We start from the raw sequence: 24,727 nt of genomic DNA on the forward strand, positions 1-24,727 counted from the left end.
TGTTGAGTAGCCACTGTGTATCTAGAATTGTGGAAATGCAAAAGACACATGCCTTGGTTCCTCCTCTCACGGAACTTCATGTCTTGTGCAAATATACAATTTATAAAGATGTATTTGCTAATATTACAAAACTATAGGGGAGATCTTTAAAAATAATAACTCTTATAAGCCAAAATAATGAACATCTATAAAAATCATATCTAGATCCACATAGGTTTTTTGGTCGGGTTAAACAGTATAAAACTAGCCTTTAGCAAGTTATTAGTTGATACTTGATTAATACTTGATTAGAATTTTTTTCTTAAATAATCTCTAGAATATTGTGGGTTAAAAATAAAATAAAAAGCAATTCATACTTTAAAATCGGAGGTGTTAAACTTGGAGAGTCAGTTTGTCATAAATGTATTCTCAATGTGGCACTTTTTTTCTTTCTTTAAGCAACCTGTCACACAATAGGCGTGTGCCAAAGATTGGCCCTTATCCAGATTATTCTTCTTCCTCATACATTGAAGACTCTATCCATCACACTGACAGCATTGTGAAGAATATTTCCTCTGAGCATTCGATGTCCAGCACTCCTTTGACTATAGGGGAAAAGAACCGAAACTCGATTAACTATGAACGGCAGCAAGCACAAGCTCGAATCCCCAGCCCTGAAACAAGCGTCACCAGCCTGTCTACCAACACTACAACCACAAACACCACTGGCCTCACTCCAAGCACCGGCATGACCACTATATCTGAGATGCCATACCCAGATGAAACAAATCTGCATGCTACAAATGTTTCACAGACAATCGGGCCAACCCCTGTCTGCTTACAACTGACAGAAGAAGACTTGGAGACCAACAAGCTGGATCCAAAAGAAGTTGATAAAAACCTCAAGGAAAGTTCTGATGAGAATCTCATGGAGCATTCTCTTAAACAGTTCAGTGGGCCAGACCCCCTGAGCAGTACCAGTTCTAGCTTGCTTTACCCCCTCATAAAGCTTGCAGTGGAAGTGACTGGGCAGCAGGACTTCACACAGGCTGCAAATGGCCAAGCATGTTTAATTCCTGATGTCCCACCTGCTCAGATCTATCCTCTCCCCAAGCAACAGAACCTTCCTAAGAGACCTACTAGTTTGCCTTTAAACACCAAAAATTCAACAAAGGAGCCCCGGCTGAAATTTGGCAGCAAGCACAAATCAAACTTGAAACAAGTAGAAACTGGAGTTGCCAAGATGAATACAATCAATGCTGCAGAACCTCATGTGGTGACGGTCACCATGAATGGTGTGGCAGGTAGAAACCACAACGTTAACTCCCATGCTGCCACTACCCAGTATGCCAATGGGGTAGTACCATCTGTCCAGACAGCCAACACAGTGGCACATAGAGCCCAAGAAATGCTGCAGAATCAGTTCATCGGTGAGGACACCCGGCTGAATATTAATTCCAGTCCTGATGAGCATGAACCTTTACTGAGACGAGAGCAACAGGCTGGCCACGATGAAGGTGTTCTGGATCGTCTTGTGGACAGGAGGGAACGGCCACTGGAGGGCGGCCGAACTAATTCCAATAACAACAACAGCAATCCATGTTCAGAGCAAGATGTTCTTACACAGGGTGTTCCAAGCACAATAGCAGACCCTGGACCATCAAAGCCTAGAAGAGCACAGAGGCCTAATTCTCTGGATCTTTCAGCCACAAATGTCCTTGATGACAGCAGTTTGCAGTGTAAGTGGAGGGATTGTATAATCTCTCCTGCTTGTCTTTTGGGACCATTTAAGTAACTACTTAGATAGAAACAGATTGTGTTTCAACAGCAGTATTTACTTTTACCACATTTGATTAGACTTCAAAAGTAATTAGACTATTGTAAAGAAAAAAGTAATGTTTTTGTTGATAATTAAAAAGTCAGTGTCACAATAATCAGAATAATTACCAATTTAATATGTGCCTTATGTAGCTGCTGGTTTATAATGCAACTCACATACTTTTTGTGAATAGTTGAGATAAAGTACTCACCAGTTTAAAAGATCCAAGTAAAATGATACCAGTATAACTTTTGAAACAGTTTGTTGAGCATATTATATCTATTATATACACATTTAGATTTTATCTGACTAATCTTAATAAATCTTAAAAGTCCAGAGAAGATTCAGAAGAGTCACTATAAAGACACTATAAAATTGTTCTTGGTTTTTAATGTCAGTTTTTTCAGGAGTTGTGTGTTGAGTCTCCCACACGCCTGTAGCATTGTGCTATGGGACCTCTAGCGACTTAAACAAATAACTTGATACTTGGTTTATGGTCCTAGAGGGATTATAACACAAGACAGGAGAGCTCACCAAAATCTTTAACAGTCATCATTGTACAAAATGATTTCTCTTTTAGACCGATAGCACTTATAAAAAAAAAAAAACAGAAGAAACTAAGTCATGTTTTATGGCTGTTGTCAAGGACTACGAAATGGGCTAAAGGGATTCACCTGACCAAAATCAGTAGAATCTAGCCCCTTGCTTGAGTGGCTTGTATTATAGAAAGGTTGACATACCTTATGGCAAGGTTCCATATCAGTAAAATGTCTTGTCAGGTTTGAGACAGGGAAATTACTAGAAAATTTGTGCTGTAGTGTTTATGTCATTCTTCTGAAAAGTATTATATTCCAGGTGCCTACTTTGAGCATGAAGTAGAATGATTAAATGCATTTTGCCAAGTTAGACTTGCTACCAATAACCAAAGGATTTGAGAATACAATTGAGAACTTGGAATTTTCTCCTCTGTTTTTGCTTTTTGTGGTTTTTCTATATTTTCTTCCTTGCCCTATGGAATAATTCAACCAGTTATAAAAACGTTAGGCTTACAGAGTCTCAAAAATAAGTTGGTTAAGTTTTGCCTAGAAAAATATTGCTTGGCATCATAAATTTCAAGAAATGTCCATTAGCTCCTCCTGTAGACATTAGTTTGATCTCTTTTCCAGTTACAACCCTAACTTTTTACTTTTTAATAGTTTCTTTATATATAGTTCATTTTTCTGCACTTTTATTTTCAGTAGGTGAGTCAACACAAGATGGCAAGTCAGGATCTGGTGAAAAGATCAAGAAACGTGTGAAAACTCCTTATTCTCTTAAACGGTGGCGCCCGTCCACCTGGGTCATCTCTACTGAACCACTGGACTGTGAGGTCAACAACAATGGCAAAGACAGGGCAGTTCATTCCAAATCCAGCACCGCTGTTTACCTTGCAGAAGGAGGCACTGCCACAACCATGGTGTCAAAAGATATAGGAATGAACTGTCTGTGAAATGTTTCCAAGCCTATGGAGTGAAATTATTTTTTGCATCATTTAAACATGCAGAAGACATTAAAAAAAAACTGCTTTATTCTCCTGTCAGTACCCCCTCCCACCCCTGCAACAAGGACTTGCTTTAAATAGATTTCAGCTATGCAGAAAAATTTAGCTTATGCTTCCATATTTTTTAATTTTTTTTTTAAGTTTTGCACTTTTGTTTAGTCTCGCTAAAGTTATATTTGTCTGTTATGACCACAGAATTATATGTGTGTGTATCAAAAGTGGTCTCAAAATATTTTTTTAAGAAAAAAAAGCAAAAACAATGTATTGCTGATAATCAGTTTGGACCAGTTTCTAAAGGTCATTAAATCAGAAACAGATTAAGACAGGTTTGACTGCAGTGGTGTCTGGTATCCATGTTTTATTTCTGGGCACAAGCTAGTTTATATGTTGATATGTTCCTGAACACATTATCTGTTGGACTTTCTTTTCTCTTGTGTTTTGTTTGAATGTGCAATAGTCTGTAGGCCACAAATAAGCTTTCTCATAAGTTCTCTTCCTAACAGAATACGCATTCTTCCATGATATGAACATTTTCCTCCCCCATCCTCCATACTTTTAGCAGGTCAGTTCTTTGACAGTGAATTTTTGCACAAGAGAAAGCAGCTACCTGATTTCTTGCTTTCTCTCTCCTTATGGAGAATGCAAAAACATTGTCTCAAAGGGCTCTAAAGAAGGAACTACCAAAACCTAATTTGAAATGCCATTTCTTTTATCCTTCCAAATCCTAAACATTTCCTTCCAGGCATTTTAATGAACATATTTGGTTCTGGTTTTGGAAGTTCATAAGAGCATAGAACAATGAGCAAGTCAAATATTAGCTGTTTTCCATTTTATTTTATTTTTTTATATGTATGTTCATGTTCCATATTCATTTATTTAAGTAGCACATTTTTATCAGAAAACTTATAGAGCTATACTTACATGGAATTTTTAAGTAGATAGATGGTTAACACAGTATAGTATTATAGCCTTCATTCTCTGAATAGGCCATGTTTGACTCCAATAAAATTACATCCTGTTTAAAATAACTTCAAAAGTAATTCATAGTTTTGAACCTGTAGTATCTTTTTTTTTCTTTTCCCAAGCAAAGCCTGGTAACTTTATCTGAAAATGATTCCTCTTCCCATGACCTAAAACACTGTGTGGAAAAATCATTCAACTGGCATGCCAAACCCCTGTGGAAGGAAGGATTGCTGCCAAACCTATCATTTTTGAGCAGCCTGAGACTTAACCTCTCTCTTTTCAAAACTGTTTCTTCACTAATCCTATTTTCATCATTTTTCCATTTGCCAGTTTTTCATATCATCTTTGATATGTGAGCATTTATTATTTACATTATATTAGAATGTACCTTTTAGTGATAACATTATGTATATTCAAATCATGTTGTTTTTTTAAAGCTTCCTTTGCTTTCATTACTGATAATTGTCTCTAAAACAATCTCTGCATGTTTTTTTAAATAAAGCACTTTATGTCAAATAAGGGACTTTTTTTATGAGCACAAATTGTTTTCTATCAATTTGCAAACAATGAAGATCTCACTTTTTTTTTCCAGATTCTCAGAGTACTTAATAGACTTTAATTAAGTTCTAAGATTTCTCTGGGAGATAAAGAAGCTGAGAGGAAAACACAAATCCCAAATTCCTGATTGAGGTTTTTATCTCCTGAACAAAATTTTCTCACTCATATTCCTCTATCCACATCATTTAGCTAAAGACAGCCTAAATTTCCCAATTTGCTATCCAAAATATTTATGACTTACTTGTGTATATAAGCCTTCTTTTGTTTGCCATCTACTGTGATACTATGAAGTGAGATGTTCAGCTAGATTGCTGAACATGGTTTTGAACTCTTAGAATTAACATTATTTTGCTAGTGCCCAGGATTTCCACCCTTTGTATTTTATTGGCCCTTCTCTTGATTCAGATCCTTAACATATTTTTCAGTCATCTAGCATAAAAATTTTTCATTTTCTTATTTTTTTATCTATGTAATGAATTATTTATATTTTTTCCAATGAATTTTCACTTGGTTCTCTTGATTTTCAGTGGCTTTCAGCTGCATTCCAGGATATTACTTTTAAGTATTTCTAGAACATCTTTGAGTCCAAATAAATTATATTCCTTCTCCAATTGGAAGCATCGAAGGTAAATGACCATTTGAGGTCTAACTGATTTTTCCTGACAGAAGAGTTGTCTTACATTCTACTACACTGTGTTTTGGCCAGTTGATTGTAAGGTTTTCAGCATTTTTTGATGTTTAATAGTAAGATGCTTTCAAAAATTGGTATACCAAATTAGAAGAACTCCTTATAGTTTCCCATTTTTATGCGAGCATGTTTAAAACAATTTCCTTTCCCCATGTTTTTATTAGTAGACTCTTGGAAAAGTAGGAGAAATAGTGTAGATCATTTTAATAAATCTTAAATTAAATTGTACATCAGACTTATTTACTTTTAGAATCTGTTTGCTGTATACAAGCAAGCAAGATTACTTAAAATACTCATTTGCAAACTTTATTCATGTAATAATAATGTATCTTAAACCTAATATTTAACTTCCATCACAAAATTTTGCATGTAGAAAAGCATTTGGGTCCCTTTGAATTAAAGGCTATTCATTTAATGAAAAAATACTAAAATTCAACCTTAAAAGTATTATAACCCTAAAAGCATCATAATAGGTAATCAAAGTCTGATATTAATTCCCTTAACTGTCCTAATTGTATACAAGAAATGTCATTGAAAGAACTTGATTTGAATTGAGTTTAGACAAAATGATTTAATTATAATTCCTAAAACGTTTCCCTCTTTTTAAATGCATAATTGGAAAAAAATATTGGTGTAAAAAGTTATTGGAAGGCAAAGGAGTAGATACTAATACTAATTGGCCATTTATTATATACTGAATGCTGGGATATATATATACACATTATCTCTTTTACTCCTCATAGCAACCGTATGAGGATTATAGTTAATATTCCCATTTTACAGATGGGGAAACTGAAGCTAGAGAAGCTAAGTGATTTGCCCGAGGTCCACACCTAGTATTTGACAAATCTGTGATTTTTAACCTAGGCTTGCTCTCTTCACATCTCTTTCATCGACACCACACTGCCTATACACTACACTGTATGACAGTATGCGTGATGGACTGACATTTTGTAAGAAAATTAGTCATTATACCCCAGCACAATTGTGGCTTGTATATAAGCCAAACCAGATACCTTAATGACTTTAGAAATTAGGCAAACAAAAGGAGATGTACAGACATGTCTGTGGTGATTGTTGCTTGAAAAAAATTACTAATTCAAGACAAAATTCAATCCCACATCTGCCATCATGAATCTTAAAATCATTTCATTTCTCTTCACTCCTGACAGTCTTATATTGCAGAACTAAAGGTAAAGTAAATTTTAAGGGAAAAGCGAAGGCTTATGGGAACAGAGACCTTTTCCTAAATTGATTCCATATTTGATTTTGCGGAATTAATTTAATGTTCACTTTGTCTCATCAATCCTTTCAGTTCATTTTGAAAATTTCTGCTTTTAAAAGTGACTTTAGAAAATTTTACTAATCCAGAGAACTAATTGAAGAGGATGTAGGAAGGATAATGTCCTTTTTATAAAGCAATTTATATAGCTTCCTTTCAGGTATCCACTTGTTCCGGAAAATGTGTGTTGGTTCTGAATGTGAAAATAATTAAAGAAAGGTAGGAACACTCAAGTAAGTATGTGTTTCAGTGGGAGTTATCATAAAATTCGGCAAGTATTTTTATTTAAAATATTTTCTAATTTGGCTTCTAAAGCCAAATGAAACACCTGATAGGCTGCAGCTATTTACTGAATTTTCCATTCTCTATAAACCTCTCTCTTCAAAGTCATTTAAAATGGAAAAAAATTTCAACAAACTTCTTGGCTTTTTTTTCTTACTTATAAAAATGAATATTTCATTGGAGGTAATTAGTTCCTAGAATGTGAGATTACATTCTATTTCTGTACAACCTTTTATATATTTATGTTAAACTTACTTACTACCAGTTATATGCAGGTTATTACATAACTATTCACAGATTGCTTTATATATTACTCTATCTTCCAAGCTAACTTCTTAAACTTAAAATCTAGACACACATGTTAGTTGATTATCTAGACCAATTATCCTAGAAATTGTATAACACTCCCACAGACACCCCAGGAGTCTTTTTCAGACTAGGAAGTTTCTAAATATTCATACCTTTTACTGTCAGTTTGCTCTTCAGCAAATAAGAGTGCATTTTGACTTTTAGATTCTGAACTATGTAAACTTTAGCCAAAACTACCTTGCGTGATCCATTCCTAAATATAATCCTTGATTAAGTAAATCTGGCAAATCACTGTTTAAACTAGTTTACACAAATATTATCAAACGAAGGATTTTCTACAGGTTCCCAGATTAACATACAAGAAAAGAAAAAATCCCAGGGCACTCTGATGCACCTCCCCATTACTTTCCTTCATTCACCTCTTAGTTTCTGTCTTCACTTACTCTGTCCCTTGGTTATCTGACTTGCAATCTTCTGTGTCAGGAAAGTTTTCTTCATATCTATTCTGCTTCCCTCCTGATTCATTTTATATCCGTTTCTCTTATCCAATAGTAAAGAAAAGAGAGCAGTTGCTCATCCTCTCCAACACTGTTACTCTTCAGTATACTTCAGGCTTCTCAACACCTAAGTCTCAGTTCTTCAGACAGAATTGCTTTGGTTCCTTTAGTATTTTCTCTTCAGTTTTATTTTAATACCTACTTATATTTAAGAACACCTAAAATTATATTTTGTTATATTCAAATTCATTACTCCAGTTAAGTAATAGTTAAATAGGATAGAATTGAGAATTAAGATGTTACCATTTGACAGTGGATCCAACCATCAGATTGTCAGCAAATCAGCACTTAAGTTTATATTATCTAACATTTTCTATTGTGGAGTTTTATGATTTTATACTCTCATTAGTTTATAACTAAAAAGCCATGCATACAGAATTGTGTATCATTTTGCTATTCTTTTTTAACCTATATTGCAGCACGCTTAGCATTCATTATGATTGAGCCACAACATTTTACATATTTCTTTGTATCAAATATTAAACACAAAATGCAATATTAACTTTCAATAGCAAACCCTACAATAATCAGGTATTATCTACGAACATTTTTGCAGACCACTTTTGAAATACTCATCATAGTTTTGCAACATAGACTGGACTCTAACAACTTTTAAGTGACTGGTTAAAATTGAGTATTTGTGCATATAAGGAAAAATTTAAGATTTTATCTCATGGCTGGTAACATTTGAAAAGTAAATACTTCAGAAGAATTTATGCTGTTTACTAAAATCATGCCGAAAATAAATATTATATCTTGAAAATTCTAATTCCTTTATTACTGTGATGTTCATAGTGTTACTGTTAAACGTTGTAACATTCATTTTTTAAACTTGATTTGAGACTCAGATTTTAAAATCTGGGTAAGAGACAAGGAATCTTATCACATCATTAGGGCGTCCAGTTTATGATTGAATTTTCAAGCAAATTACTGTATTTTAAACTGCAACTTGTTTTTGTTTTTAATGTTTTAAAAGGCAACATGTGGGTTTTTTACATTTTATTTGTACCTTTAGATTTCAGAACCATCTTCCTGTTTTAGACTCGCTCTGTAGACATAATATTACTTAAAAACTCAGGGCCCTTTTCATCCCTTTGCACACTGAAAAACTTCAATTGATAGCAAACAAGCAGTTAGATACAGTTGAATTTGTTGCACACACAGTTCATTTAATGTTTCATCTTATGATTTGACTTCATTTACATAAATATAATATCAGCTTTCATTAATCATAAAAACTTGCCCAGTTTTATAATTACTGAATAGAGGGAAATGACTCAACTAATTGGCTACATGTTGCAGCATATTTAGGCCTTAGAGTTGAAGCACAGTCTTCAAACGATTTCTCTTCTTTGGTTAAATGGTTATACATGATGGGACAAACTGTTTCATTTTGTTTTTGTGTTTTTAATTGGAGAACTTGGTAAAGTTCCTCTGAGATAAAATTTTTCAAGAGGTAATTTAACATTATTAAACTGTCTTCTAAAAGTGGACTAGTGAGTTTATAGCTTTAGTAGTAGCTTGGATGGTTTTGAGAAGGTAATCTATGGTAACCTATTTATCACATTGTCAGATCCAAATAGAATGTTTCTTTCAGACAAGTTTAAGCTCCAAATTGGTAAACTGTATATGTATACTTAAAATCCTTGCAGTGAAGTTATTTGTAACCAGTCTCTTGTCTCAGGCTCTCCACCTTATTACCAATCCTCTTAAGTGTGATAGGGAAAACATATTTTTAAAGAAGCTTAACAGTAAGAACACTGAATTAATAAAAGATGAACTTCAAAGATAGGTCCTGGTTTAATATTGAATTGCTTGGCTTCTGTGGCTTTTCTTTTTCTGGTCACATTTATTTATTTAAACAGTTTTTGTATGCCTTGTCATGTTTCCATGGAGATTATATTGTATAAGTGTTTGTATAAGCTGGAATCATCCTTAATTTTCTGTTGATAATTTTTCAAATGAAGATAAGTGGATAATTGTAAAATACACTAACTCTTAGGGTGTTGTAGTAGCTGAAATATGGAAATGTGTAGCTGCCATGCTTTTTCTGAATGGACAGGAGAAACATAAGCTACAGAGTATTCATTTCTGAGGATGCTTTTCTGGAATAAGAAAGGCTGAAAAATACTGGCAATTCCTCAGAACCCTCTTTCTTGTTAACGGGTATCTTTTGTTGGTGTGTTTTGCTCTTACATTACCAATAGAATATCATATATGAATTTTATGAATAATTGCTTTCAGTTATTTTGCTTTTGTATAAGCCGTCTGAGACCTTGCTATGCTGTATAAGTTGTGTTTGATGGATCGGTGTGAGTATGAAATAAAGCAAATCACTTTTCTTTTGTATTATCTATTGATGCCACTATGAAAGCTGACATTAAGCCACTAAAGAGTTTTCTATGAATAACTGTAAGTAAATGCTTTGATATATATAAACCTAAATAAAAAGATTGTATTGATACAGAGACATTGTAGAAGAAGATTTTAAGAAAGTTCTTTAGGTTTAAAAATGGCTTGCTGTAAAATGGTGCATTATTCCATTTATTAAAGATCATATTAATGACAACATTGATTGGATCTTTTGATTTTATGAGGTCATCAGAAATTGATTGTTATTGTGTTATTTTAGGTATTTTGCACCAGAATAGTAAATGTTCATCTAATATGACTTTCATTACTCAGTATGATACGTCAAAAAAAAAAAAATCAACTAACATTAGAATAATAGTTGCACACTCACTGTATGCCAGGTATGGTGTTAGTTATTTTACATATGTTGATAATCCTGACAGCAATTCTACAAAATGCATATTATTATTCCAGTTTTATAAATTAAAATAATGGGCTCAGAGAAGTCAAACACCTTGCCCAAAGCCACAGAACTGGTAAAGATGAGATTCTAATGTATTTTCCATTTTGCTTTGAACTACAGTTTTCAGTTTCTGACTGTAGGAAGAGAAACTCAAAAATAAAAATGGAAATGACCCAGTGGCTAAATAGAGTAGCCAGGAACATGAAGCAATTTGAGATTACTGAAGAGTTACCAGGTACCAAAACAACTATCTCTGTTAGCCTGACACTGCATTTGTGCTTCACATCATCAAATAATCTTTTCAGTTAGATCTTTGTATTTTTTTTTAATTTTTGAATTTTATTTATTTTTTATACAGCAGGTTCTTATTAGTCATCAATTTTATACACATCAGTGTATACATGTCAATCCCAATTGCCCAATTCATCAAGACCTTTGTATTTTTAGAAGGCCTTGTTAAAATGAAATATGAGTTTGTGAAGGCAACATATTGTTTTTGACTCTAGATTAATTCAGTGTATTAGTTAAGTGTCCTGGAGCAGGATCCACAGGACAGCCATGTATGCCAAGGGGATTTTTGCTTGAGAAAAAGCATGGTCTACTCCCATAGGCTCTGTTGTCACCTTACATAATATTGTAGGGATAATAGGTTTGGAGTACCTTTTTCCTTTTGACTCACATGCCCAACCTTACTATATATATGATGTTACAGAGTAACATTGCAGTCCTCTACAGAACCCACTGTGTAATGTTCAAGATGATAACTAAATGTCCTTAGAGAAAATATGATGACCTGGAGGAAATGTATAGTAATGACCTGCTGAACCTTTTAATAATGACTTACCACAAGTAAAATTATTCTCATTTACACCTATACCTATGTGATCCATCTTCCCAGTTTATATACCTCTCAGCAAAGGACAAACTTAGATAGTGACTAATCTTCCTCTTTATTCTTGGTGTTTTTCAAATTAAAGTCCAAATTCCATATTTGGGCAGCTTTCATTTTATTGGTATAATATGTTATTATTCACTTTCTTGAAATTGAATCATTATTGCTGTACTGAGTATGATACAATTCCTGCCCCCCAGGAACTTAAGCCATCTTGTGGAGGAGAGAAGGCCCACCCAGGAAGAGGTTCCATCCAATCAAGATGACGTGTAAGTGCCCAAATAAGTGGTAAACTATATGTTCAATATGTGTTTGAAGAGCCAGGGAAGACTTCAGTGAGGAAATGATTACTGAGCTGGGTCTTGAAAGGACAGGTGGGATTTCAGTAGGAAAAGTGAAGGCAGAATATCTGAAGTGACCAGAAATAAAGAAGAATAGAGACTGGAAGTAAAGCAGAACATGTAGAACCAAACAGACATTAAGACTTTTGAAAACCAGGTTTTGGACTTGCTGTCGTAGACAATAGGGAAGCCAAAGTTTCTTAGGAAGGAAAGACCTTGATAGAAGTAATTTGAAGAAGTTTGGACTGACAGATGGGCAGGATAGATGAAAAAGGAGAGTGACTCTACTCGGGGCAGGAGAGGAACTGCAAACAAAATACAATTTCAGTTGTGACCAGTAAGTTTCTTTTTTGAAGGGGCATCAAAAAACTTTTTTGAACACCTATTGTGTAGCAAGCACTGTAGTGGGAGATAAAAGACACAGCCCACCCTCAAGGTGCTCACAGTAGATTTGGAGAAAATTTTAATTGGAGAAAATTATAGTACAGATTATAAGTATTGTGATCGAGTGAAAACTAGGGGTATTATGGCAAGGATACCTAATCCAGTCTTACTGAGTCAGAGGCAATTTCTCCTTTTGAGATAATTTTCCTGACTCTTAAAATATAAGTAGGACTTAGTTAAGAAATGAGCAATGGCCCTCTAAGCAGAAGTTGCAGCACCCACAAAGCCCTAGAGGCCGGAGAGGGTGGAGCTTTTACTGGGGGGTGGGAAGATGTTAGATGGGAGTAGAGTTTGGGATTCTAAGTGATAGTATGGAGAGAGATGATCCAGGGGAACCCAGATGACCCAGACAGGACTATAACACAGAAGGGCTAGCATAACTATGCTAAGAGTTTGGACCTGGCTGGAAGCCACTGGAAGAATTCAAGCAGGGAAGGTTCAAATTAGATAACTCAGCTCGTAGTATAAGGAATGGATTGAGAGAAAGGGAGTTGAGTATAGAAACATGGAGACCAGTATGGCACTGGTGAGAGATAATGAGAGCCTGAACCAAGGCTGAGTCAGTGATGGTAGGGAAGAGGCAGCAGACTGGGTCAGGGTTAAAGGGGAATCTCAAGGAATGTGCAGCTAACAGAGGGGACTGCCTTCATAGGTTTTAAAATAGAACATTTTTGACATCGTGTGTTCAAATTTTTGGTTCCAGATATATATGCAGATGCCTTTCACCTATTTTCTGTAGGAACGCTTCAAGTACAGAGCCTTCCCTAAGTAAGTCACACACAACTTAAATTTGATCTTTTTGACTGTGCTATATTAGGCCAGCTTGTTGTACAAATTACTGTTCTGGGATATTTTGAGGGTTACCCTGTCCCTGCCCCATAAAAATGAGTATCAAAATCAGCCTTAAAAGGAACTACAACAACAAAAAGTTATCCGAAAATCGTGGGTGGTGGAAAGACAGTGAGGAGGTTGTATTGATTGTAGATGTGTGATCTTCCAAGGAGAACCCTTCTCTTGCCTGGTGCTTCCCTCTCCCATCAAGTCCTCAAGCAGCTTAACTTCTCAACACTGGAGCTCTTCCTTTCTTCTTTACTTAATTAGAAAGGAAGGTAGAAAAACCCAGAAACTATTTCCTATTGAAGGAAACAAGCATCCCAAATGAATGTTTGATTTTTTTGGTAATTGCTATAAATGGGACAGATAAGAGAGAAGTTTTCCTTTGCTTAGCAACCTTTTCACAGATGAACCAATACTTTGTGTAAGATGTCAGAGAAAATATGACATCTAAGGAAATGTATTTAAGAAAATGAGTTATTTTCTTTAGATGTCATGCAGAACTTCAGAACTACCTGGGATTTTTAAACCAAAATTTTTATTTAGTTTTTAAAGTAAACAAATAAATTTATTAAACTTGCTTCTCCATGACACTGGCGATGCCCTCTGGAAGTCACATCTTCTCACATTTAGAAAAGTAAAAAATAATTCAGTAAAATTCTGAAGTGAAACCTCTTCCATCTCTATCTCCTTCTCCTAACTCCCACTGCACCTTCTTAACTGAGTTTCAAAACCCCTCCCTCTGTGAGCTGTTTCGATAGGCTTTTAGTCTTCCTTTTTTTGTTGTTTTCTCCCTACTCCAGACAATTTTATACTCTCCTGCCAATCATCTTGTCAATACCCTTATCAGGTTGCCAATGGTTCATGCTCCTCGACCTGAAATTCTAAGTTGTCTACCGTGCATCGGCCACTTCCTTTCTAGCATTACCTTCTGCCACTCGACTCTATAGCTACCTGCTGTTTATCTCCTTACTGGATGGTCACCTTTTTGCTTCAGGGAGGGAGTCTTATCAGTGTTTTCTGTCTCTGAAATACCAAACTTGATTGATATGCTGTACCAAAATAGTTTTTAAAATATTTTAGATTCTCACCTAACTTCTCTTTTTTTTTTTTTTTTAATTTTTATTTATTTATTTATTTATTTTTGGCTGTGTTGGGTCTCCGTTTCCTGTGCGAGGGCTCCCTCTAGTTGCGGCGAGCGGGGGCCACTCTTCATCGCGGTGCGCGGACCTCTCACTGTCGCGGCCTCTCTTGTTGCGGAGCACGGACTCCAGACACGCAGGCTCAGTAGTTGTGGCTCACGGGCCCAGTTGCTCCGCGGCACGTGGGATCTTCCCAGACCAGGGCTCGAACCCGTGTCCCCTGCATTGGCAGGCAGATTCTCAACCACTGCGCCACCAGGGAAGCCCCCACCTAACTTCTCTTAATCAGGCTTCTTAGTCCATCCGAGTTCTCTGCGTGCTTGAAAGTAATTTAACTTAAGGTCATTCAGTAAGTTATTTTGTGAGATTCATGGCACATCTTTAGGGTTAAAATTGACCAAAATGAGAAGCACTGAAAGAATGTGTGGGTGTGCTTTATATATATAAATGCAGAGCTTTAAATAAATGAATACCAGTATTACCTATAAACTACATTCAGCAGGCATGGTTTCAGAAAAAGTGAGTTAGAGTAAGTGGGTTTGGGAAATAGGTCCTTCAGTTAAATGCTTTAATCTTTTTTGTTTTTTACTATAGTGTCTTTTTCTCTTTACTTTTTTGGTCATGTTAAAAAACAGTAAAATCACTGTTCCTCAGGTACCCAGCAGCAAGTCTGTGCACCACTTTGACCACCAGGAGGCTCTCTTATTTCATGTTCTAAGAACTGGAGGCCTCTCCATTCTTTTCAAAGACTAGATGTCTCAAATTTGGTTCATAATGTTTTCTTTTTTCTTTTTTTTAAAATATTTATTTATTTATTTATTTATTTATTTATGGCTGTGTTGGGTCTTCGTTTCTGTGCGAGGGCTTTCTCTAATTGTGGCAAGCGGGGGCCACTCTTCATCGCGGTGCGCGGGCCTCTCACTATCGTGGCCTCTCTTGTTGCGGAGCACAGGCTCCAGATGCGCAGGCTCAGTAATTGTGGCTCACGGGCCCAGCTGCTCCGTGGCATGTGGGATCCTCCCAGACCAGGGCTCGAACCCGTGTCCCCTGCATTGGCAGGCGGATTCTCAACCACTGCACCACCAGGGAAGCCCCATAATGTTTTCTTATTGATTATGAATAATAAGCAGGACAGGCTCTGTGAACACTATTTACATTAGAAGAATCCAGTGCATTTCGTTGACTAAGAACGTTTGGGCTACTAGGCAGAAAGTCTACAGGTTCCCTTCTCTCCAGAAGAAACAAATACCAGAGCCAGGACTTGACAAACATGACCTTCTTATGACTTCACTGTCGTCCTGCAGTGAAACATAGTGTACAATTCCTGAAACATTGGAAAAGGTGACTAATCCTTAGTTGTTCGAATGTTTTCATGGAACAATGGCATTTGCCAGAATTCGATCAAAGTTTAGCAGAGTTCTATAAAGGCATTTTATGAGCAAAGTTAGGTTTTAGGTTTTTTAAAACCATTTTTACTTTGGCTTTCTTGATATTTAATTTTTCAAGGACACAATTTCTGATTATTTTTCCTCCTTATATTTTCTCTTCTCCAATTATCTACCTTAAAATTTCAGTCGTATCAATATTCAGAATTGTTGAACAGCCTTCAGTATTACTCTGTATGTTATCATAAGAAGGGAAAACAGGTCCAGTTTGTTTTTTTTTTACTTAAGATGCCTTCAGATGTATAAACTGACAGGAAGTTCCCCAATTATAAGAACTTATTTGGGGGCTTCCCTGGCGGTGCAGTGGTTAAGAATCCACCTGCCCATGCAGGGGTCACGGGTTTGAGCCCTGGTCCGGGAAGATCCCACATGCCGTGGAGCAACTAAGCCCATGCACCACAACTACTGAGCCTGCGCTCTAGAGCCCATGAGCCACAACTCCTGAGCCCACGAGCCACAACTACTGAAGCCTGTGCGCCTAGAACCCGTGCTCCGCACCAAGAGAAGCCACTGCAATGAGAAGCCTGTGTGCCGCAACGAAGAGTAGCCCCCGCTCACCGCAACTAGAGAAAGCCCGCGTGCAGCAACGAAGACCCAATGCAGCCAAAAATAAATATAAATAAACAAATTTTTGAAAAACTAACTTATTTCGAAATTTTAGGTGGTAAATGAAGCTACTCGTATCTCCTTTACTAAATATGAAAATGAAATAGGGAAGAATGAGACATTACTACCTCTATCCTGATAAACGGAAATACCCCAAATGATCAGGGGGGTGTTGAGCTAGAATAGATCATACCTGACTCAAATGTGAGTTCAGGTTACCTATTTCAGAAATGTTGGATAAATTTTAATATTATCTTGTCTTTTGTCTAAATCTGAGCCACTATTTTCTCATGTTCTCAAAAGAGAAATTATTTTCCCAATCTTCCAAATCTTTTTGGATTTGAGGGCTGTTTCTGTTGTGACACATTTTAATACTTCATGTGTTTTCAAACAGGACATCTTTCAACATGAAAATTTTTAGCAACATTAAGAATGATAGACTCACAATGTAAGTTGGTGCAGCCACTATGGAAAACAGTATAGAGGTTCCTCAAAAAACTAAAAATAGCAACCCCAATCCTGGGCATATATCTGGATGAGACTATATTTCAAAAAGATACATGCAACCCTATGTTCATAGCAGCACTATTCACAATAGCCAAGACATGAAAACAACCTAAATGTCCAGGGACAGATGAATAGACAAAGAAGATGTGGTATATATATACAATGCAGTACTAAGCAGCAGTAAAAAAAGAATGAAATAATGCCATTTGCAGCAACATGGATGGACTTAGAGATTATCATACTAAGTGAAGTAAATCAGAAGTAGAAAGACAAATACCATATGATATCACTTATATGTGGATTCTAAAATTTGATACAAATGAACCTATCTACAAAACAGAGACTCACAAACATAGAGAACAGACTTGTGGTTACCAAAGGGGAGAACAGGTTGCGTAGGGATGGATTGGGAGTTCGGGGTTAGCAGATGCAAACTACTGTATATAGAATGGATAAACAACAAGGTCCAACTGTATAGCACAGGGAACTATGTTCCATATCCTGCAATAAACCATAATGGACAAGAATATAAAATAGAATGTATACATATGTATAACTGAATCACTTTGCTATACACCAGAAACTAACACAACATTGTAAATCAACTATACTTCAATTAAAAAATAAATTTAAAAAAGTAAAAAATAAATAAAAGAATGATATCCTCACGTAGACTGTATGGGCAAGAACCAAAAAGGGCAGTAATTGACTTTTGAGCAATCTGGGGGGAGGAGGGGAGGTTCCATCCTTTCAAAGAGATTTGCACAAAAATATTTTATATTGCCCAGCCCAAAGCTGATTTGAAGAATTAAAGTAAGAAACCAGAACTAGGATTGCTTTAAATTCACAGTGTGACTAAAATTCTAGAAATCACCTCTCCTAGGGTATGCAGAAGTTCAATAAATTATGCTCTATCTAGACCTTCCTCTTAATTAGTTTTGATTTTCTGTATCATTTCCATATCTGACATACAAGAGGAGAATACCTTAACCCCTATTCTCTAAGAAAGGAGTAAAAGCAGGATGAGTGAAGAGCTGAACACAGCCAGCCAGCCAGCTGTGTTTGTTTGGCCTGCATAATATTCAAAATGTGTTTTAATTTAAATGCCTTTTAGATGGGACCTGGACTCTTCCCCAAACCAGTAATTCCTAATTGTCTTCTACCTAAGATTTACCCATTTATGTCCCCTTCCTAATCTTTGTAACCTTGATTCGTGCTCCCTGTTCCAGGAATTTCCATCCCAGGCATAACATGGAAATAAGGACCTAGAGGAAATGCTTGGCACACTGGGATAAACTTGAGAGGAGAGGCAGCCCCAGCTAAAACTGTGAAGCAAGGCAGCTTGTGTGCTCTCTCCACTGGTAAGCACTCTTCTTCCATAGGAGGTCCACCGTTAATCTTATTTCTCCATTCTTCCTTCATCTCCCATTGAAATCTGAACAAGGGTCCAATCCTCATTCATGGGATAGAGGACTACTTTAAAAAAATATTTTTTAAAGCTGTGTTATCCTAACCCAATATGTCTTCCTTTAAACCCAAAACAAACTTTCATCTCCGAGCAAAATGGGATAATCAGAAATCACCCCATACTTGAACCCTGCTTGGTTGTTTTTATAATGGCTTCTCTTTCTTAATGCTTTTCTTTATTTTTTTGACTTGGTAGGAGAGATGGTCAGGAAAAGTAGACAAGAAAGGCCACTCTTGAGAAAGGAAAGGTAAGACAAGTTTCACTTCAGCCTTTTAGAATGAGAGGACCAGGGGGAAGAGGCGTTTAGAAATCATTTTCTCCAAGTCACCCCCTGCTTCACGGCAAACTGAACCCGAGAAGTACAGAGTGGTGTTACTGACCTCAGAAACTTGCCTCCGTGTCCTTCACCTCCATAAGTCAAGACCTATTGGTACTGATTCTCACCTAAAGTTCTTCTGGTTTTAACTCTGGGATATTTATTCTTTCAGTTGCTCATGTCAAAGAAAACAATTGGTGATGTGCTTTTAAACAGATTTCAAAGTTAACATAAAATCTCCCCCATAGTTTTTTCTTCTAAAATCCCCTTCCACTTTCCTGTAAGTCTCTCTCTCATGTGTCTTATTTTGAAATGTTCTCCTCATTTATTGATAACCTTTGTCTGATTTGTTTTCACCTAAATTGTGTGGCCCAAATCAGACCTTTAGTACCTTCAACTTTAACATTCAATGGATAACTTAAAATTTCATCTTGGGGAAGGTTATTGATGCTACTAACCCTGCTGAACTGGCTTTTCTAGACCAAAACTTGAGTGAAGTTTAGGCTAGAATTCAAAAGGAGTATGTTTTATTATACAGCATACAGGTGTGCCTCTCTTTAACAAGCAAATCTGCTACCTGAAAACCTGCCTTTGTAGAATAGAAAGTGGTTCTTCAATTAAAAGGACTCAAGGACTCACCAATACTTTTTTTTTTTAAATAGGCTCTCCTCTGGTACATATAGTCTTTTCAGTAACACATTTATCGTGTGAATTAACATGCACTTGTATAATTTGAGAGGGTGAGAAGAAAACTATCTGCAAACTGAAGCAATATAAGAGCTGTTAATTTTATAGAAAGTAACAATATGTCTTTGTGTCATGTTATTCTATGCTGCTCTTTCCTACATCTTTCTTAATAAGTCTCTACCCAAAGCAAAACTTTTTTTTTTTTTTTTAATATTTATTTAGGCTGTGCTGGGTCTTAGTTGCAGCACGTGGGATCTTGGTTGTCACACGCGGACTCGGTTGCAGAATGCGGGATCTAGTTCCCCAATCAGCAATCAAACCCGGGCCTCCTGCACTGGGAGCACGGAGTCTTACCCACTGGACCACCAGGAAAGTCCCCCAAAAGCGAAATTTAAAGGGCTTCATTTCTGCTATCCTCTAGCCTAAGTAAATAAGCTCCTCCCCAAATAGTGGGCAAATAGAAAGGAAATTAACTCCTCAATTAAAAAAAGGAAGAATATACTTACTAATCTCTCTACCTTTATAAGTTTCAAAATAATTAAATTGATTTCAACTCTTACTCTTTATTTTTTTAAGATTACATTTTAACTAAAACAAAGCAAGAACTTCCCTTTAATTCAAACAGTTCCTTGAAGTTTTCAGATAAGCTCTACCCTTGGCAGCACTGACATCTCAAAGGTGAGAGCCAACACCCAAAGCTCCTTTGTAGCTGGGATTAGAGAACGTTATTTCCTAATAATGCGCGCGCGCATGTGTGTGTGTGTGTGTGTGTGTGTGTTTCAGAGACACAGAGAGACAGACAAATTAAAACTGAGAAAACGGGATCAGTGACTGGAATTCATGAAGCTCAAAGCCCAGAACCCCTTTGATCCCTAGAGCAATGGAAAATCCATTTCATTTACGTTGTTACTCAGAAGTTAGAAGTGGCAAAACATAGGGAACTTACTGTCCTAGAAACACAGCAGGGTACAAAAGGTAAAGGAAGTGGTGGTTTGAGTAGGCTGCCAACTCTTTTCTCCTGGGGGAAGTGGAGGGGACCCTCTTCCCACCTTTTCCCAGGGAACTTAACTGCAGGAGATTCAGTGCTCCTCTCTATACTCACCAATTATACACCTTTGTCAGGTGAACTCAGGAGTCTGCATTTCCAAAATGAGTGGCTTACTTCACAGAATTTATGGGTCATTTAAAAATTGTTGCTTTGTGACTATGGTCTAGGTCAAACCTTGACTTCATTGTCATATTCTGGGTAGGTATGTTTTGACTTGTCTGGTCTTGTATCTTCTGTAAGTAAATAGTTTTTACCAGGTGGAAATAAAATTGTCAGTGTCTTTAGTTAGTAAAGTTAGGCTGGTTATTTTGGAAAGAGATTAAATCTTTTTACATATTAGTGACTTTTCAAATTGACTAATTCACACATTCTACAAATTTTTTTTTTACCTACCATCATCATATCCAATATATATGAAACGTGGAACAGATCATTTTTTAGCTCCCCTCCTCTATACAACTAATTTATTTTAAATAAGAATCATGAAATGAACAACAACAGTGGCCAGAAAAGAAATCTGAGGGCAAAAATTTTGTTTCATTGAACTTTCTATCTATCTATCTATACACTCATGACATGAATAAATAAGTAATGAAATAAATACAGTACAAAAAAGGAAAGAAGTAATTGATACATTTTATTTACATTAATGTATTTGTTGAAAAAGTTGAAAAAAACTTATGCCTATATATTATATATTCATATCTCATTTATGGGAGAATTGACTACAGGCATTTTCCTTCTAAAGTCTGTTATTTCTTAGAGGCTGGGCCTACCACTCTAATCATTCTCTTCTAGGCCTGTGTCTCTTCCCCTTTCCCCCACTTCTGTAGCTTGGGTAATTTATGCACAAAATAGATATTATTTGAATAAAAGGACAACACCTAAGTTAAGACATCATAGAGTGATTTGAGGTTACCGGTGCACACGACTCCACATGTTAAGCTTTCACTTTGTATAATATACCTACATGGCCATTGAAATGCAGCTACTGCCCTGGTTCTTACATGGAGTAGTGACGGATTTAGCATCACTATACCTGTATAAGTAGGCCACGTACAACAATGGCAGAACTTAAAAATTTAGTCTTGCAATAAAGAGGGCATCTTGTACTAAGCACCTTGCTTACACTTCTGACAAATCTTGAGAATACGTCTAGAATTAAGAATCCTCTGCAGAGGCACATATTTCATAGACCCCTTCTTGACCTCAATTTCTCAAACAGAGATGCTTATACCAATTTGTTCATTTTCAGAGCAAAGTAAAGGGCATGCACTCCAGGTTCCTAGCATTTTTCTTTGACCCATGGTAAAATTTGAGTTAATGGCTATTTACATCTATTATGTACAGTACTCTCAGTGAACAGCTTTGATATTATAGCATCTGACCGACCATGCTCTTGGCCAGTAAGTGTGAATTAGGAATGCTCATCAGGTGGGTTCCTGCAATGATCAGGCAGCCCCTTCTGCTTGCAGTACTTGGAAGTCGGTGGAGACGTAAGAAGAGAAAAGAAACCTGGAAGTTGCCTACCAAGGTGGCTCTGGAAAAACCTTACTGAACAGACTGGGTTTTGTTTGATCTTTCGTCAGACCTGGATAGTACTTAGATAAAAGATTATCTGTGGATACAGAGTCTTATAGGTATTTCCTCTAGGCTGACAACTCCTCAAGAGCGTGGGCCACATCTTCTTTGTCCTGAGGGTGTGGGCCTGGCACAGAGCAGGCAGATAAGAGATTAAAGAGATAATAATTATCTCATTGGTTGAAGTCACAATCAACTACCACCTTCATTACATATATATTTTTCTGTTACTAATCTGGGATATGATAAAATTCTATGGTGTCATGAGGCTTGAATACTGTCCTAATATTATTTTAAAATATTAGAGATGAAATAGACCTTAGAAATAATTTACTATAGAGTACCTTCCTTTTGCAGATGGGAAACTGACACCCAGAGAAGTTAAATGACTTTTCAAAGCTACTTAGTGACAGACATAGAGGCAGGAGAATCCAGGTCCTCCTGGCTCCCAGTTTGCTACTAAACACCCCAAAGTGACTAAGAAGACTGCTTCCACTTTAGGTTACATTTTGTTTTGGTTTTTTTCTTTTTCTTCTTTCTCTCTCTCTTCACATGCTTTTATCTCCCTACTTGGACATGAGATAAACAGGCAAATCAGAGAACTTAGAACTTTTTAGAAAAGCCAGGGCTGTTGTGTTGTGACCCAGTATGGTGGGGGTGGAACTTTATCTTTCTGGAAAGGTTTTACGTTTACTCATGTTCTCTGGGCCATAGTTGAATGTGAGAGCCTTGCCCAGGTGCAGGCATCTTTACTGCTGATTGGATGTGCCTTGCTCTGGAAAGTCAGGAGACCTGAGCTCTCATCTTGGTTCTGTCACACTCCTGTGACCCTGGGAAAGTTAATTTTCCTCTCTAGGCCTCAGTTCCTCCTTTATAAAACATGAAACTTGGACTACGTAAGCTCTAAAATCCTATGAGTCTACCTGTTTCCACTTCTGAATTATGAGGAATTAAAACTTTTTTCTATCTTTAAAGTAAAACTGCACCTAATCCCCATGCAATTTGATCACCCTTACATTTTTGTGTGAGTGCTGACAGGCCTTCTCTGCTCTACTTGGTAATAACTAGAATGATTTAGTTTTCATTTCAATGGTTTCAACTGTTAGCTTCCATTTGTCATTCTACCAAAGAAGTAATTGGCACAATGGTTAAAGGTGATATATGACTCAGTTCTTTTGGGTCCTGTTTCAAGTGTTACTTTGAAAGTCTCTAGACTTCCTCCCCTCTATCTTTCACTCATCCGGAGTTGGATGGTATCCATGGATCCTACCTTTTTTTGCTTCTTGTGGAATTGGTAGAGAGGGCATAGGGTCTCCTTAAGATCAGGGACCCAGGGAGGTGCCTGGAAGGGGGAACATTTTCTCTAAGTAGAGGGAGGGAAAGCTGCCAGGTTGCTGACTCTTGCTGTACCAGGAGATAAGGAGTTAGTTGCAACCTGACTCCTCTCCCCACTGTGGGGTTACTGGCTTTGTGTTGTCTCAGCAAAGTCCCCTAGACATGTCATGGCAGCCTATCCCTTGCTTTCCTCTGCTTACATGCCTACACGCCCAGGAATGGAGAATCATGAGATTAGCTTTCTGGCTGCTCTTGAAAGGATGCCCTGTTTGTTAGAGGCAAGTGGCCTGCCTTACACTGAAAATCACCCTGATGTGCAGAGCTGCAGAATGCATAGTTATGTTACCTGCACTTAAAGGAACATAAGACCCAGTGTCGCATTACTTTGTTTACCTCTAACAGACCCTTCTCTTTTGCATTGACTGTTTCACACCATTAATCACTCAACAGCATTTATGAAACACCTGCCTTAAGCCTGAAGGAAAGGTTGAAAAGGAAGAAAAACCATGATCTCTGGCCTTGAGGGCTAAAAAGTTGCTGAGAGGAGACTTGAGAATACATAAAAACACAAAGTACTATACAAACAAGTCCAAATTAACATAATGCAGAGTATTTCCAGACATGATTAGTAGTTAATTGGCAAGATCAAGCTTGGGTGGAGTTGATCAGAGAAGGCTTCTTAGAAGAATTGTCACTGCTAATTTGACTATATTAACATACTTACCTAGAGAACCCAGGGACAAGTTTACAAAAGGTTTAAATGATTAAAGAAAGCGCCCGAGTCATATTCCAGAAAACACAAAAGATGAAAACTAAAAAATGACATGGTAAGCTGTGTGAAAAGGCTTGAGTAGAGAGAGAATGAGGAAACTAAGCAGGGAATTTGTAGAAATTTACATGAAGGCTGAGTTGAAGAATTTGGATCTGATAAAATTTGTGATAGAAAGCCTCTGGAGATTCTTGAGCATGGGAATGGTATGTGAAATTGTCTGAGAAAGATTAGTCTTCCTGCTATGTATAAACTAATATGGAAAAGTTAGTGGTGGGGCTCAGGTTAGAGCTGCAGCTATGGAAATGAAGTGGAGGTACACTGGAGGGATAAGATGGAACCAGTGAGCAGAGCTTGACCAATGCTTAGACAGTCGTCATGACCACCCTTCACTGAGTGCTTTCTATGTGCCAGTCACAGAGCTAAGAGCTTGTCACATGAATTAATGCATTCAAACCTCAACTGAACTGTATGAGAAGAAATTAAATAACTTGCTCCAGATCATGCAACTATAAATGAG

General features: G+C 36.8%; 1 protein-coding gene across 1 annotated transcript in view; it reads left to right on the forward strand.

Moving 5' to 3' along the window:
• Positions 1-10,548, forward strand: part of BMPR2 (bone morphogenetic protein receptor type 2) — a 195,366-nt gene extending 184,818 nt beyond the window's left edge. Inside the window, exons 12-13 of the mRNA XM_007190546.2 lie at positions 439-1,718; positions 3,037-10,548. Of these exons, the coding sequence (XP_007190608.1) occupies positions 439-1,718; positions 3,037-3,287 (1,531 nt within the window). The 3' untranslated portion in view covers positions 3,288-10,548. The remainder of the gene's footprint in view (positions 1-438; positions 1,719-3,036) is intronic.
• The last annotated feature ends 14,179 nt before the right edge of the window (positions 10,549-24,727 follow it).

Source organism: Balaenoptera acutorostrata, chromosome 8, assembly GCF_949987535.1.
Source record: "Balaenoptera acutorostrata chromosome 8, mBalAcu1.1, whole genome shotgun sequence".
Classification (NCBI taxonomy): domain Eukaryota; kingdom Metazoa; phylum Chordata; class Mammalia; order Artiodactyla; family Balaenopteridae; genus Balaenoptera; species Balaenoptera acutorostrata.